This window comes from Schistocerca piceifrons, chromosome X, assembly GCF_021461385.2.
Source record: "Schistocerca piceifrons isolate TAMUIC-IGC-003096 chromosome X, iqSchPice1.1, whole genome shotgun sequence".
Classification (NCBI taxonomy): Eukaryota; Metazoa; Arthropoda; class Insecta; order Orthoptera; family Acrididae; genus Schistocerca; species Schistocerca piceifrons.
Window position 1 is genome coordinate 283,048,781 of NC_060149.1, and position 18,057 is coordinate 283,066,837.

The 18,057-nt window shown below is 44.3% G+C and overlaps 1 protein-coding gene across 1 annotated transcript in view; it reads right to left on the reverse strand.

Moving 5' to 3' along the window:
* LOC124722312 (monocarboxylate transporter 2-like) overlaps positions 1–18,057 on the reverse strand; it is a 130,222-nt gene that overhangs the window by 42,662 nt on the left and 69,503 nt on the right. Inside the window, exons 4-5 of the mRNA XM_047247492.1 lie at positions 9,477–9,753; positions 1,250–1,631 (exon numbers count right to left, since the gene is read on the reverse strand). Coding sequence (XP_047103448.1) covers positions 1,250–1,631; positions 9,477–9,753 — 659 coding nt within the window. The remainder of the gene's footprint in view (positions 1–1,249; positions 1,632–9,476; positions 9,754–18,057) is intronic.

Sequence of the window (18,057 nt, forward strand, 5' to 3'; positions counted from 1 at the left end):
AGGTCGTGGTTTGAGGATGTGGGGTGGGATTATGATTGGTGCACGTACACCCCTGCATGTCTTTGACAGAGGAACTGTAACCGGTCAGGTGTATCGGAACTTCATTTTGCACCAGTTGTTGTTGTTGTGGTCTTCAGTCCTGAGACTGGTTTGATGCAGCTCTCCATGCTACTCTATCCTGTGAAAGCTTCTTCATCTCCCAGTACTTACTGCAACCTACATCCTTCTGAATCTGCTTAGTGTATTCATCTCTTGGTCTCCTTCTACGATTTTTACCCTCCAAGCTGCCCTCCAATACTAAATTGGTTATCCCTTGATGCCTCAGAACATGTCCTACCAACCGATCCCTTCTTCTAGTCAAGTTGTGCCACAAACTTCTCTCCTCCCCAATCCTATTCAATACTTCCTCATTAGTTACGTGATCTACCCATCTTATCTTCAGCATTCTTCAGTAGCACCACATTTCGAAAGCTTCTATTCTCTTCTTGTCCAAACTATTTATCGTCCATGTTTCACTCCCATACATGGCTACACTCCATACAAATACTTTCAGAAACGACTTCCTGACGCTTAAATCTATACTCGATGTTAACAAATTTCTCTTCTTCAGAAATGTTTTCCTTGCCATTATGTCCGCCTTTTCAGGGGTGCAGTGGGTTACACCTTCCTCCTGATGGATGATAACGCACGGCCCCACCGAGCTGCCATCGTGGAGGAGTACCTTGAAGCAGAAGATATCAGGCAAATGGAGTGGCCCGCCTGATCTCCAGGCCTAAACCCCATCGACCACGTCTGGGATACTCTCGGTCGGCGTATCGCTGCACGTCTTCAAACGCCTACGACACTTCAGGAGCTCCGACAGGCACTGGTGCAAGAATGGGACGCTGTACCCTAGCAGCTGCTCGACCACCTGATCCGTAGTATGGCAACGCTTTGTGCTGCCTATATACGTGTGCAAGGTGATCATATCCAAGACTGATGTCGGGGTACGTGCAGAGGAAACAGGCGTTTTGTAGCACATGTGTTTCGGGACGGTTTTCTCAACTTATCTCCAATATCATGGACTAACAGACCTGTGTCGTGTGTGTTCCCTATGTGCCTATGCTATTAGCGCCAGTTTTGTGTAGTGCCATGTTGTGTGGCACCACATTCTGCAATTATCCTTAATTTATGAGCCTGAGTGTACATTAAATGAGCTGTCTCACCGGATTTCTCGAAAGTATCTTGTGCACTGAATATAGTAACTAACCTGATATGGGCACGCCTATGGCGATGGGAATGGCCTGAGAGCACTGCACAAAGCCCCAGGTGCGAGCGAAATTGCGTGCCCGGACGCGCTCGTACGTGTACATCTTGAGCGAGTAGTGGTAGCCGCCGCAGAAGATGCCGTAGATCCAGGCGAAGAGCACGTATCCGTGGTAGCTGCCGCGCACCGTAGTCAGCGCCAGAATGGACAGCCCGCAGATGAAGACGGCGGCCTGGCAGAGGTACTGGCGCGCGATGCGGCACTCGACTGAGTCTCGCACCACCAGCAGCCCGAAGGCGGCGCAGCCCAGCGCCCACGCGAGCCCCAGGTACGTTTGCAGCAGCACCGCCGTCTCGCCCAGGCCCTCCTCCTCCACCTGGTGCGCCTGCGCACACACCACTCGCCTAAAAGTCTACACTCAACCAAAATGCGCTTACACACGAAAAAGAAAAAAATTACACGATCATACACTACTCGCCATTAAAATTGCTACACCACGAAGATGACGTGCTACAGACGCGAAATTTAACCGACAGGAAGAAGATGCTGTGATATGCAAATGATTAGCTTTTCAGAGCATTCACACAAGGTTGGCGCCGGTGGCGACACCTTCAACGTGCTGACACGAGGAAAGTTTCCAACCGATTTCTCATACACAAACAGCAGTTGAACGGCGTTGCCTGGCGAAACGTTGTTGTGATGCCTCGTGTAAGGAGGAGAAATACGTACCATCAAGTTTCCGACTTTGATAAAGGTCGGATTGTAACCTATCGCGATTGCGGTTTATCGTATAGCGACATTGCTGCTCGCGTTCGTCGAGATCCAATGACTGTTAGCAGAATATGGAATCGGTGCTGGATCCCAACGGCCTCGTATCACTAGCAGTAGAGATGACAGGCATCGTATACGCATGGCTGTAACGGATCGTGCAGCCATGTCTCGATCCCTGAGTCAACAGATGGGGACGTTTGCAAGACAACAACCATCTGCACGAACTGTTCGACGACGTTTGCAGCGGCATGGACTATCAGCTCGGAGACCATGGCTGCGGTTACCCTTGACGCTGCATCACACACAGGAGCGCCTGCGATTGTGTACTCAAAGACGAACCTGGGTGCACGAATGGCAAAACGTCATTTTTTCGGATGAATCCAGGTTCTGTTTACAGCATCATGATGGTGGCATCCGTGTTTGGCGACATCGCGGTGAACGCACATTGGAAGCGTGTATTTGTCATCGGCATACTGGTGTATCACCCGGCGTGATGGTATGGGGTGCCATTGGTTACACGCCTCGGTCACCTCTTGTTCGCATTGACGGAACTTTGATCACTGGACGTTACATTTGAGATGTGTTACGACCCGTGGCTCCACCCTTCATTCGATCCCTGCGAAACCATACATTTCAGCAGTATAATGCACGACCGCATGTTGCAGGTCCTGCACGGGCCTTTCTGGATACAGAAAATGTTCGACTGCTGCCCTGGCCAGCACATTCTCCAGATCTCTCACCAACTGAAAACGTCTGGTCAATGGTGGCCGAGCAACTGGCTCGTCACAATACGCCAGTCAGTACTCTTGATGAACTGTGGTATCGTGTTGAATCTGCATCGGCAGCTGTACCTGTACACGCCATCGAAGCTCTGTTTGACTCAACGCCCAGGCGTATCAAGGCAGTTATTACGGCCAGAGGTGGTTGTTCTGGGTACTGATTTCTCTGATTTCACCCAAATTGCGTGAAAATGTAATCACGTGTCAGTTCTAGTATAATATATTTGTCCAATGAATACCCGTTTATCATCTGCAATTTTAATGGCCAGTAGTGTAAATAGCTGGACGAATCATGAAACAATTTGAAAGATCCCTCTACATTCACAATCTCTCGCAATTCTGATACTGCCTTGCACCAAAACACTAACAACATGTACACTAACTGACAAAAATGTAAAGCACCCAGAAGACGTGGCCGTCTGTCAATGTAATTACGTACACATACACACCATCGACGTGTATGCAAATGATCAGAGTTGCAATTCCCTGTGAAAGGTAAAACAGCAACTCGAGTGCATCAGTGTTGTCGGTGTTTAGTGCTGTTACCAGGCCTGGTAGGGTATATAATGGCATGAAGAGCGTCAGACGAGCGTCTGGCGAGTTTGGTGGCCAAGGGACTACGGTAAACTCATCCCGGTGCTCTTTGAACCAACCATATATACTACTAGGTGTGCGACAAGTTGCATTGTCCTGCTGGTAGATGCCATCATGCTGAAGAAAAACAAACTGCACGTATGGGTGGAAATGGTCTCCAAGGATGGATACATACTTGCGTTGATCCATTGCGCCTACCAAGATGACTAGATTACGCAGAGAATGCCACGAAAACATTCACCAAACCATAGCGTTCCCTTCTGGCTTGGACACTTCCGAAGATTGTTGCAGGGCATTTGCTTTCAGACATTTCACGCCGTACACGCCAACGGCCATTTGCCATCTGAAAAGGCCATCTGTCGCCGATGAGGGACGTCCAGTTGCAGTACTCCACTTTATTCGGCGTGGCGTATCAAGTTTGCTGTGACTGGTCATTGCTTGTTAATGAGACAATATTTTTCTACTATTTACGGACTATATGCTGCGATGGAAATTTGTGAAAAGTTAAAAATTTGTGCCGTATTGAGACTCAAACTCCGATTTCTGCTTTTTTCTGTGAGCATACAATACCAGTAGTGATATCGCTGCGCTGCCCGTGGGCCGATTTACAATTAAAACTTGTCACTTGCTCGCCAGCATAATATTTTTATAGCACATGAAAAAAAACATATAAAATTATTGTACCATAAAATTCCCGGCGAAATGCCAGGTGTCAGTAAATTGTTGCCACGATATTTCAGCGTAGTCTTCTGACCATCTTCATGTCTATGCTGACGACAGTACACTGAGTTCCCATATTTAAAACCCCACCGACGCATGTGGGGTGTGCCGAGTTGTCACTGCGCATGAGTTGATTACTTGAACGCATGCACTTCTGCAGCAAATCTGTGAGCTGCTGAAAGCGCTCTCCGTGGTGAAAACCCGCCTCCCCGATGTCAGATCGAACGTCTTCGCGCGGTAAAGTAGCAGAACGGCGTCGAATACGTACAGCAGGAAGTTTTCCTGTGACAACTAATAGTATTTTGGCGATACGCTGATGAAACATTTATAGTTTGACCTCATGATTTGGACTGTCTCGGAGAGTTCCTGCAACATGTGAATTCCATACATGAGAACGATGGTATAATTGAATATTCGGTGTTTCGAAAGCCCACTCATAAAGAGCTGTATTTACTGTATGGCCAGACTACGTAACAAAATTAAAGGATCACTTCTTCGAAACCCCGTAATTGTCTCCCATTCCAGTGCATGAGTTTGAAATTAGGCTCAACAGGGCCTACGACCTTCCTCTGTAATGGTGCGAAAGCATGGCGCCTTGCGACGTTACCCTCGGGGTCGGCGATGCTCCAAGCAGCAAGGTGTCGACACATAACAACAAAGGAGGCCACAGCTCAGCTCAGAGGACCATGTGAGATGTAAGGTGGGTTAATGATGTCGCACGTTGGGAAGGTTGTCACAACCCCATTTGCTGCGTCCAGGTGCTACAAAAGCCGCAAGGCTGAATCTGCCGAATTTTCTGACAGGTACATTTCTGACGTGCTCAACAAAGCAGCGAGGTAGCACCGAAGTTGTTTAGGAACGGGGGTGGGTGGGGGGCTCCATCACGCCACAGGAGGGCGCGAAAAATGGGGGCTAAAAAAGCATAAAGACCCTTTGCTGCTTCGGATCACGTTTAGATTTCGTCGAATGGTTTTGAATGGTCCCTATTGGTTCCACCCTGTATACCGGGACAAAAGCTGTGGTCGCATTACACTCCTGAGGGGTCAGATCACGATCAGTGGGGGTGCAGCTCCGCCATGTTCTTAGAATAGGATTGAAACTCCCAGAGGGTAGTAGCAGTGTAGAACGTTGTCAAGAACGTCGTCTTGTTGCTCATAGCACTGAGAACTGTCGTTTTCGAGCACGAAATGTGTAGGAATCGACGTCCCAACGGAAGGGGTGGTTTCACTGACGCCCTTTATGTCACCATCTGAGGTCTTTTCGTGTCGATTCTGAGCGGCGGTTTGTCAAAAGAAGGGGTGAAATGTTGGTAAGAGGGGACGTCACGAACTTCCCATCACGTGACACGTCCACGGTTGCGTTGATCAGAACTGTAGCAAAACTTGGTGCCAATTTGACATCATGACTCCATCTTACAGAACACTTGAATCATTTTTTTTGTATGTTCCGACACCTTGCACTTTGAAGCGTCGCCGAGCCCGAGGGTGACGTCACAGCCCGCCAAGCTTTTGCACGATTATGGAGCATGGTTGTAGGTATCTTTGAGCCAAATTTCGAACTTAAGCGTCGGAATGGGAGATAGGTCCTCAGTATAGTTACCACCACCCGCTACAAACAATCGAGGTTCTGAAGCTTCGATTGAATGAGCCCATACTATTTCACATGCTCGTAAGGAGCAAGCGAAAGTGGAACAGCTCCAAACTGTGTACCTGAAAGATGTATATTTATCTCAGCAAATAGGGAGAGCGTCACATGCATATAAACGACTGTAAAAGGAAGAAAATGTCCGGCCATCTGACCATCTTCTACTGCGCGGATGCACAAACAGTGCCCGAACTCTTACCGGAATAGGCAAAAAGCCGCGAGTAATCAATATTATGGGCAGGGGCACTGGACAATAAGTTGGGAATGTGGGTCTTACGGGAGGCGTGCCAGAGACAAGTCCCTGCAGTCGCACTATCTGCTTTGTCCTCGGTGGCTGAGATGGATAGAGTGTCTGCGATGTAAGCAGGAGATCCCGGGTTCGAGTCCCGGTCGGCGCACACATTTTCAACTGTCGCCGTTGACTTATATCAACGTCTGTATGCACCTAGGGATATTCATTTCATTGTAAATGTGGATAAGGTGTTCAAGAGGATAGTCAAGTGCCATTTATTAGAAACTTTTCCTCGAAAATACGCAAGTACTTCGAAAGCGGGAGTTTAAAGTGACCTTTCGTCCTCCACCAAAAATATCTGCGCCGCTGGCATTGGTCAAAGACGACTTAGAAGGAAACGTCACCTATTTTAAGGAGAAAAAGCACACATGCAAAATATTTGCCCCAGCAATCATTCCTGCGTGAAGTTCTGGCCATAATTCTGACAGGATGCAGTTATGGCCTGAACGTGCTGCTTTTAAACTTTAACGCGCACCGGTTGCTCGTCACTCGCTCCACCCCACTGTAGCTGCGTAATGCCTTAGGGCGATGTGCAGTCTAACGGAGTCACAACAAGAGTCCCATTCACGGGAAGTTGAAGGCGAGGGAAGAGGAGGGAGGAGGTGGACACTTCTTCTCACGTGTTTTGAAATCTTTTTCGATGACAGTGATGTTATTCTACCCAAAAAACAGAAAGTAATATGAGCAGGTAGTATGTCAACCTCACACACACATACGTTTACTCTTATAAGGGTCGATCAAAAAGTTTCCGTTTGAGGACGTTTTACAGTGTATATGCAACGTAGCGCGACTTCGAAGCGGGTATATAAGCACCGACATGTAGAGACGAGATTCGTGTGGCATTCATGTCATTCTGACATGCGTAAGGTAAATGCGAAGACGTGAACTACGACAATGCTAGTATCAAATGCGTCTAGACAGGGCCAACGCACTATTATTATCTTCTCTTGGCTGCCGAAGGACAAACGCCGGTAGACATCCATCGGAGAATAAAGAATGTGTATGAGGCAGCACGTCTGCCGAAAACTACCATTGCGATAAGAGGTGCTGCTGAATCCTCCTCCTGACGTCTTCCCATGCGACTGCCACGCCTTCGATCCCTCAAAAATGGCCTTGACGGGTCGACGATTCCTGTCGGACGAGGATGTGCAACAGGCAGTTTCGGTCAATTTCACGCATCAGTACACGGTTGTCGTCAACCTGGTGCGTCGGTGTGATGAGTTCTTGAATGCTCACGACAATTTTCCCTGGTTGGCATACCGTTTATGGACTGCGCGGCCTTCTAACGATAACTTTTAGATCGCAGTTTATACTTTAACAGCATTCTCGTATTGATATTCTGCAGCTTTGTATACGCCTCAAAATCTAAATTACTGAACCTAAGTAGCTGAACAATAATAATTATGAAATGAAGTTAATTATTCCAAAGAAAAAAAGCACATCAGCGATGTTAATAATTATATAACATTACGCAGCTTCTTTAATGCCACACTACATTGCACTACACTGCATTTGTGAATCGCAACATCAAAAGTTCAAAACAAAGAAATCTCTGGCATCGATTGCAGAACAGAAACCGCGCACTTCTATGTAATGAGCAAAGTATGTTACCAATGTCAAAACAATATTTGACAAACCTCTCACTTACTCCGCTATCCAAATTGCGGCTGCAAGTGGGGCCTAGCGACTGAAAAACAACTGGTGCGAGCGAAAGTACTTTCAGACGGTCATACCTACGTACCATCAGAATTATGGTCCACATTTTCACAGGGAATCGATTGCTGTGGCTGATACCCTGCACGTGTGCATTTTTACTCAAGTCAAACGAGATCAGGTTCGTGATATTTCCTTGTTAGAGTAGCATAGGACAGGTATTTATAAGATTCGATGCGAGTACGGCACATAATGCATTGGTCAAACGACGCACGCGGTTCACAAGCGAACATGGAACGCCAGCTATGTACTACCCTCCTTTAACCCAACAAATCTACTATCGTAGAACGCTATATTCCTACTGGTCATTCGACGAAATACAATGTAACAAAAACTTTGGCCCATACTTCTAACTTCTGGAATTCCACTATCAATGAATCAGTAGAAATACGGCTGTCTGAGGCTCTTATCAGGTGGGACGGCGGTTTCCAATTGGATTCTGCGTGGAATCCTGTCGTCGTAAATTTTCGCGCTCTCCCGTATTACCGTGTGAAGACGTTCGATCTGACACAGAGGAGATGAATTTTCTCCGTAGAGGGCACTCTCAGCGGCGCACATTAGATTAGATTAGTACTTGTTCCATAGATCATGAATACGACACTTCTTAATGATGTGGAACGTGTCAGGTTAATAAAAGGTGTCTATACAAGATACTGCATTACAAAAAATTTTACACGACACTTAATATTTTAAATTTTTTTGTGGGGGTTGGGGAAATTACCCACTTACTACATCCAAAAATTCATCTAATGAGTAGAAGGAGTTCCCATTAAGAAATTCTTTTAATTCCCTTTTAAATGCTGTATGGCTATCTGTCAGACTTTTGATGCTATTAGGTAGGTGGCCAAAGACTTTTGTGGCAGCATAATTTACCCCCTTCTGAGCCAAAGTTAGATTTAACTTTGAGTAGTGAAGATCATCCTTTCTCCTACTGTTGTAGCCATGTACACTGCTATTACTTTTGAATTCGTTCGGATTGTTAATAACAAATTTCATAAGTGAATATATATATTGTGAGGCTACTGTGAAGATCTATAGCTCTTTAAATAAGTGTCTGCAAGATGATCTTGGATGAGCTCCAGCAATCATTCTGATTACACGATTTTGTGCAATGAACACTCTTTTACTCAATGATGAGTTACCCCAGAATATAATGCCATACGAAAGCAGAGAATGAAAACAGGTGTGGTAAGCTAATCTACTCAGATGTATATCGCCAAAATTTGCAATGGCCCTAATAGCATAACTAGCTGATCTCAAACGTTTCAGCAGATCCTCAGTGTGTTTTTTCCAGTTCAACCCCTCATCAATGCATACAACTAGAAATTTTGAATATTCTACCTTAGCTACCGATTTCTGATCGAAGTTTATATTTATTGATGGTGTCATTCCATTTACTGTGTGGAACTGTATATACTGTGTTTTGTCAATGTTTAATGAGAGCCCACTTGCAGAGAACCACAGACATGCAGTAGAAGCGCATGCGATCAAGCAACGCACTCGCATGCCGGGGTGGTTTTAAATAGAACTCAGTGTCACTCTATAAGCCGGGAAAGTTTTAATTTTAACAACAAACATTATTATTCTTTATTTTAAGGAAAGTGCTTTTTTCGCTCATTTGCCGTGGTGTATGTCCAAACCCAGAATAGTGGTTCTTGATGATCGTCGTTAGGAAGTGTCTAATGCTGGGCCTTGCGAAGTCTGTACTTGTACTTACGAGATAGAAGATGGGTGTGTTGATGCCAAAGGAGCTGATTCCGGTGGAGATGAGCAGGATGCGCACTGTTTTGCTGCGCAGCGTGCTGAAATCAAAGAACGGTGGCCGGTCGTCCACCTTGCTCTTGTCCTTGATTTTGCGCTTCTGGTTCTTGAGGTGGAGGATGGCCCTGCGCTGCGGGTGGTACAGCGACGCCGACCGGTAGAACGTGCCGAGGAAGAACGTGAGGAAGACGGCTCCCGTCACAGCCTGGAGCCCCAGCCGCCAGCCGATGGCACTGCCAAACATGGAAAGCACAAGGCTGCACAACAGACCTGCGAAATTTTCCACAGATTAATGTTCATTAAACGAAAAAGGGAATTTGAACAACCTTCTTGTCGACTATGTGTACACTGTTAATTTTCTAAAAATAATCGAAACAAAGCTTGACCGACCAACGACATAAATGCGTGCAATATTTTGTGACGGTTTATACTGCTAATCTGCCCAGGTACCGTGTACGGTGGTGAATGCTTGCCCACAATAAAAGAAGCAGATCAGCGACATGATATAATGGAAACCAAAATGCTTCGTTGGACATGTGACCTGACACTGCGCGATCATGACCAATGACAAATTACGCAGGCGGTAAGGAGTGGCACCTATCATCGAGAAAATGAGCGAAAACCGTCTACGGTGGTAATGACACGTACTTCGAAGAGACCAAGATACAATAGCAAAACGCTGGTTTTCACTGAAAGCCGATGGAATGCGACCAATGTGGAGCGGAGGTAACGGTGACTAGATACCTTCCACACAGACTTAAAGGTAGTTGGTCTCTACCCTGATGAAGCACAAGATCGCGTTAAGTGGAGACAGGGAGTCTCAACACCGGACCCGGCTGCATTGCGGGACCAACGCTGGGAAATATGAGGAAGATTATGAAACGTATGTGTTAAGGTATATAAAACATTATGACACGTTTGTTGTGGTCCCAGTTTGCAGCTCCGTGTATAGTCGCGACTTCGTAATCGGTCACCTTAGGCGATAAGATGGGACCTAAGATTCACGAACTTACCGTTGTATTGGAGTAATGTCACTTGACTTCCACACTGTACCCAGAGGATATAAGCGTTCCTATCAGGCTACATTAGTATTTCCATAATCATACAGTTCCATTCTAGTGTACATAAATTGTAGACTGCAGTCTTACAAACTTCAAAGTGAATAGCTCAGTTGCAAAGGGTGGTAATAGAAACAGAATGTAGGTTGTTGGTTGTTAGAGTTATCATACGGGCATTCACCTGAAGTCAACGTCACAACCGATGACCTGTAGTAGACTTGTCTAGCTAATGCCGTTTCTGTGATGTCTAGGATCAACAGGAAGTCAAAATCTATAGGCTACCGTCATTTACAGAAGCAACAGTATGATATGGTTTGAACATTTCCTACACTAAAATGATATCCATCATTTTTTTCTTTCTTCTGAAGGAAATATAAATACCTGGTGATCTTCTACGCCACATAATTGGAAATAATGACTTGTCAGAATATTAGAAGATGTTATAAATAGTAAGAACAAAATCGAAACAAAGTACGATATTGTCTTTATATCGTCTGGAGACTGTCGTGAAAGCTAAATTAATTAATACGTTTTTATTTCAGTTTTCAGACGCAACAATGATAGCTAAAATAATATATTTTTATTTTAATTTTCCGATACAACCATAATTACCCATCTCAAACGGCGCTCTTCGGATCTAAAATTAAAAACTTAAAACGTCTTCATGATTTGAGATGCCACATATAAAATACATATAGTATACTATAAAGTGAAGAGATAATATTCTCATATGCATTTGATGTGCAGGAGAACCATGTGTTGTCAATGTGAATCAACCGGACATGATAATTTTGTTGTCTCATTATTTGATAATATTAAGGGAATTTTACTCCTCACAACGCAAATTATATACAAGTCTTAATGTTTAGCTTTATGTCTGAAGATAGGCGTTTGAGACATTGGAAACTAGTCACCTGCAAACATAATTGTAGTTGTGTGAGAAAATAAAACAGAATTTTTTTAAAGAATCGAAAGCTAAGGCTTAAAGTACAGTTTTCGAAACAGTAATTTATAATCATTGTTATCCATTTTTCATTACCTTTCATTTGTTAGAGTTTATCGTCGCTTAGACGTAACTGGAGGCGGGAGGAAAACTCGAGAACAAATCGAGAAGGAATCTTGCAGCATTCGCCAGAAATGATGTGACTTCTCTTACTGACGGAAAACCCAATTCAGAGTGGTCAGAGTAAAAGTGGAATCTTTTTCCTCTCGAACAAAAGTCGAACGAAATATCAATGCAACACGTCGTTACGTTTTGGAGTTACGTCTGTTCGGACAGCGTTTGGGACGTGCTGCTAGCGAAGGTAAGGGTTGCGCAATACCAAGAAAAACATTTTTAAAAGGTTATTTCTACAGTCTGATAAATTAGCTGAGGACCGTCGACAGTTAAATAAACCATAAAATTCATCGGAGAAGGAGAGCAAGCTCGGATTGTAGATGGATGGGAGAAGGTAACCGGACGTGTCCTTTTCAAAGAAACAATTCCAGCATTTGCCTTCGGCGATTTAGGAAAAATCCAGTCGGGAATTAGAACCGACGTTCTCCAGAAGGCAAGTCCACTGTCCTACCACTGCGCGACCTTCGTCGGTTCGTCGGTAAATACACTGACGAGAAAAAAAATATCACAACACCAAGAGGAAGCTGTGCGACATAAGCGAAATTTCTACAAACTTCGCGCCCAAAGCATAAGAGTGGCGCTAGTAGCGCCACTATGAGGATGCAAACAAGGTTTGCTCAACGACACGCTGTAACGATAGTGAACGTTACTTACCTTTGAGACTCGCCGTGGTGACCTGATGTTTGTCAAGAATGCGTTTAAGGAGACAAAGACGCCATTATCAACACCTCACTGAGTTTGAACGCGGTTGTGTAATAGGGCTGCGAGAAGCTGGATGTTCGTTCTGCGATACTGCAGAAAGACTTAGTAGGTATGTAACCACTGTTTGAGTTTGCTGGCAGTAGTGGTCATGAGAATGAACGGTCGCAAGCAGATAGGGCCCCGGACGGCCACGTGGCACTATCTAGAGGGATGATCATCGTGCTCGGCGTGGGGCTCTGGCGAATCTTACTGCATCTACAGCAGGAATCTGAGCAGCAGTTGGCACCACAGTGACATAGTTACAAATCGATTACTTGAAGGTCACCACCAAGCCAGATGCCCTGTAACGTGCATTCCACTGCCCCAAACCACCGCCATTTGTGACTTAGTTGGTGTCTAGTGAGAGCTCATTCGAGGGCAGATTGGAGGTCTGTTGTGTTTTCTGATGAAAGCTGGTTCTGCCTCTTTGCCAGTGATGGTCGTGTGTTGGTTAGAAAGAGGCCAGTTCAGAGCCAGCAACCAAAATAATTTGGGTGAAGGTCACGGTTAAAGTAGGCTCAGACATGGTAATTGGATGTCTCTATAGGCCCCCTGGCTCAGCAGCTGTTGTGGCTGAGCACCTGAAGGATTATTTGGAAAATATTTCGAGTAGATTTCCCCACCATGTTATAGTTCTGAGTGGAGATTTTAATTTGCCGGATATAGACTGGGAGACTCAAACGTTCATAACGAGTGGCAGGAACAAAGAATCCAGTGAAATATTTTTAAGTGCTTTATCTGAAAACTACCTTGAGCAGTTAAACAGAGAACCGACTCGTGGCAATAACATATTAGACCTTCTGGTGACAAACAGACCCGAACTATTTGAAAAAGTTAACGCAGAACATGGAATCAGCGATCATAAAGCGGTTACTGCATCGATGATTTCAGCCGTAAACAGAAATATTAAAAAAAGGAGGAAGATTTTTCTGTTTAGCAAAAGTGACAAAAAGCAGATTTCAGAGTACCTGACGGCTCAACACAAAAGTTTTGTCTCAAGTACAGATAGTGTTGAGGATCAGTGGACAAAGATCAAAACCATCGTACAATATGCGTTAGATGAGTATGTGCCAAGCAAGATCGTAAGAGATGGAAAAGAGCCACCGTGGTACAACAACCGAGTTAGAAAACTGCTGCGGAAGCAAAGGGAACTTCACTGCAAACATAAACATAGCCAAAGCCTTGCAGAGAAACAAAAATTACGCGAAGCGAAATGTAGTGTGAGGAGGGCTTTGCGAGAGGCGTTCAATGAATTCGAAAGTAAAGTTCTATGTACTGACTTGGCAGAAAATCCGAAGAAATTTTGGTCTTATGTCAAAGCGATAGGTGGATCAAAACAAAATGTCCAGACGCTCTGTGACCAAAATGGTACTGAAACAGAGGATGACAGACTGAAGGCCGAAATACTAAATGTCTTTTTCCGAAGCTGTTTTACAGAGGAAGACTGCACTGTAGTTCCTTCTCTTGATTGTCGCACAGATGACAAAATGGTAGATGTCTAAATACATCACAGAGGGATTGAAAAACAATTAAAATCGCTCAAAAGAGGAAAGGCCGCTGGACCTGATGGGATACCGGTTCGATTTTACACAGAGTACGCTAAGGAACTTGCCCCCCTTCTTGCAGCGACGTATTATATAGGGTTGATAGAAGAGATAGAGAAGATCCAACGCAGAGCAGCGCGATTCGTTACAGAATCATTTAGTAATCGCGAAAGCGTTACGTAGATGATAGATAAACTCCAAGGGAAGACTCTGCAGGAGAGACGCTCAGTAGCTCGGTACGGGCCTATGATGAAGTTTCGAGAACATACCTTCACCGTGGAGTCAAGCAGTATATTGCTCCCTCCTACGTATATCTCGCGAAGAGACCATGAGGGTAAAATCAGAGAGATTAGAGCCCACAAAGAGGCATACCGACAATCCTTCTTTCCATGAACAATACGAGACTGGAATAGAAGGGAGAACCGAGAGAGGTACTCAAGGTACTCTCCGCCACACACCGTCAGGTGGCTTGCGGAGTATGGATGTAGATGTAGATGTAGACCTGTCTGCGCGCTAGACACACTGGACCTACACCTGGAGCTACGGTCTGCTGTGCGGCTTCGTATAACAGCAGCAGCACTCACGTGGTTATCCCACGCACCCTGACTGCAACTTAGTACGACAGTCTGGTGCATTGTCCAGTTGTGGTGCCATTCATGAACAGAATTAAAGGGGGTGTTTTCTAACAGGATAACGCTCGACCACATACCCGTGTTGTAACCCAACAACTCCAGCGTCATCCACAACCAACATTAACCGTCCCTGTATCTACCGACCAAGAGCAACACGCAGGGAACTCCGGCCCTCAAACTGACATCCAGCGCATGCACTGTTGCACGCTTGTTTCCTACATTCTGGTGGTTACACCAGTTATTAATGTGCTAGCAATTCACATTATCAAAGGATTATCTCGTGCTTAGATTAACCTGTGATCTTGCAATGATAATGGCTTGATTATGTTACCTAGACAATTGTATTCCCGAATTTTTATTACTTTACATTAATAATTTTTGGTGTTACTGTTTTTTTCCGTCTGTGTATTTTGGGAATGTATTGCATGTACCATGTGTGTTAAAATATAGTTCATTTTAGAACTACAAAATTCGCGCAGTGATCATATACAATAAATTGTACTGCATGCTTAGCAGCGTCTGCTCATACGCGATTAGGACAAAAAATTATTTCTTCCTATCAGATGGATACCAAAGTTATGTTATCCTTTCGAGACAGATAGCAGTCATTCATAGTATAAAATTATGCAATGTTTTCTCGCAGGCTTTTGTAAACAAGAACACACAAACAAGACACACCCACGCGGCGGCCATCTTACAGCCGAGGCTCTTAATCTGCAGTCTGCAGCTGGCTAGCACCAGACGATTGAAGCCACACCATTAGGTCGCCTGGCTACTTTTATCCATTCATAACAATCTTACAGAAATACGACTATGATATCACCGAAGCCGTCAATTCGTGTACTAATTTTAGCCGACGAGCCATCTGCTTGCCCAGATTTTTATTTTCCGAGCGAAGACGTTGCATGGCGCCCCTGGCAGCCCGCCTACATGTCACAGAAACATCTTAATAAACGTGCAACAACCGAAAAAAGCAGTGATTTGTTCTCGCTTTGCCAGAATAAGCTGATCACCGAACACGGCGGAATGTTACTTGTAATTCAGAACATAGCTTAGCAGTCCATTTTTTGTTTAACCGTTTTCATCCATGGAGTGGACTCATATCACAGAAAACGATATCTTTTTGCGTTTGGACTGCAGTAAACAAGAGCGAAATGTGCTCGGAACTACAGGTGGCACACATGAACATCAGGGAATTTCGGAACACCGCAGATGAATTATACGATTGAAATAATTGGGATTAGAGAACTGCGCAAGATAACATCAGGGAATTTCGGAACACCGCAGATGAATTATACGATTGAAATAATTGGGATTACAGAACTGCGCAAGATATTTGACTCTGAGAATTCGCTGTAGTGTGTCACAAGAGTTTCGTGGTACGGGACTGTGAAGAACATGTTGCCGACCAAACGTAAGCCAGAAGCGTTCGCAGGGCGACACGCCAGGCGAAAGCTGAGATCAGGGTAACAGTAGCATTTGTCGCTTCTCGAAGGAGGTTTGCAAATCTCTCGTCACATGTGGCTGGGCATTTTGAAGACTTCGAAGATCGATTGACGGCGTAACATGGCATGAAAGAGGGGCAGTAACTCAGGCTCCAGAAATCCCTAATGTAGCGGCTGTTATTCAAAGTGACTACAGCGCGTGGGTGTATTCAATAGCACCCCAGAAAACTAAATTAGAAATTTATCCGCTAAACTGAACTGAAGAGCTTTGGTAACGTTGTAGCAACTAAAACTGAAAAATTTCGGTAACGTGGCAACGAATAAAACGTATGCGACCATCACTGCAAGACAAGTACGAGCACAGTTCTACTAAAAACCCTATATTTTGCCACTTAAGGTACAAGCCACTCCGTTCATGTGTCTATATCACTACGAAGTGCTCGTAATTTATGAGCAATGGAACTCAACACAGTTTTATAGGTACCACCAGTCCACTTCGCATACATGGGTCCTCATCCGTTGCAGTGCTTTTCATTTCCATTTCCAGTAATTGATTATTGCTCTATGACGTCATCTATATTTCGTCCTATAAATGAAATGTAGCTATATGAGAACGAATATAGTGCTTGAAACTGCTAACCACGACCGCGACGAGGAAATTAGAGGAATCAGAGCTAATAGAGAGGCTTACCGACAGTCATTCCTCCCACGCGCCATTCACGAGTAGAACATAGAAGGGGAAATCGGTTAATGGTACGGTTAGTACCCTCCGCCACACAACTTCAGGTGGCTTGCGGAGTACTAATGTTGATGTAGAATAACAAGATATCATTTAATGTGTTAGAAGCATATCGTCAATTTAGTGGTTGTTATTTGTTATAAAACGTATTTTACTTCCTAAAATTTTACTTTAAATCAATGGTCATTTTGAAATTTCATAATGCTAAGTACCTTACTTGGTGATTAGTTAAGAAGGCAATGACACACTTTTTGTTGTACAGGGAGCTCTTTCTACTTATGCCACAAATCTTACCCCATTTGGATCTCAGAAAAAACATATTTTACAGTGTTTTTCACTTGGGAACTCAATCGTTTCATGTAGAGGTATCTGAAATTTTAAAGTCGCTGGAACAAGTTGTTCTGTTGTTTATTTAGCTTCATACACCGATCTTATAGTTTATTTCAGGCTAATACATAATAAACACTTCCGCAGTCAACTAATCATTGTGAAGTCGGTTTTAAGTATTTAGTTACGATAAAAGACGTCGCCTGTATTACAATGTAGTTGATACACAAGATTTTCGTCGATCATTATGATATCTTTTGTGTATCTTTTATATAGTACACGAAATTTTTCCGTTAGTGTGGCTTTGTTTTCCATGTTCATTGACTGGGCTAGGTAAATGAACTATAAAATTATAAACTGATAGTTCTACGGCTATAATGACCTTACACGATTTTTACTCGGCATCAAGATACAAGTAACAATCGGAATTTTGTATTTCTTTATATTTATGGTACATGAAGTTCAGAACTCAAATGTCAGTCATCAAAAGCAGTTCGAGCAGGTTGCAAAAAGACTCGAGAAAATCCGACCATCTTTAATATGCTACACTTAAGTGACAGAGGTCATGGGATACCTCCTAATATTGTGTCAAACGTCCTTTTGCTTGGCGTGGCATGGACTCAACAAGTTGTTGGCAGTCCCTTACAGAAATATTGAGCTATGCTGCCTCTACATCCGTCCATAATTACGAAAGTGTTGACGGTGCAGAGTTTCGTGCACGAACTGACCTTTAGATTATGTCGCGCAAATACTCGGTGGGATTCATGTCGCGCGATCTGGGTGGCCAAATCATTCGCTCGAATTATCCAGACTGTTCTTCAAACCAATCGCGAACAATTTTGGCCCGGTAACATGGTGCGTTGTCATCCATCGCTGTTTGGGACATGAAATCCATGAACGGCTGCAAATGGTCTCCAAGTAGCTCAGTTGGACC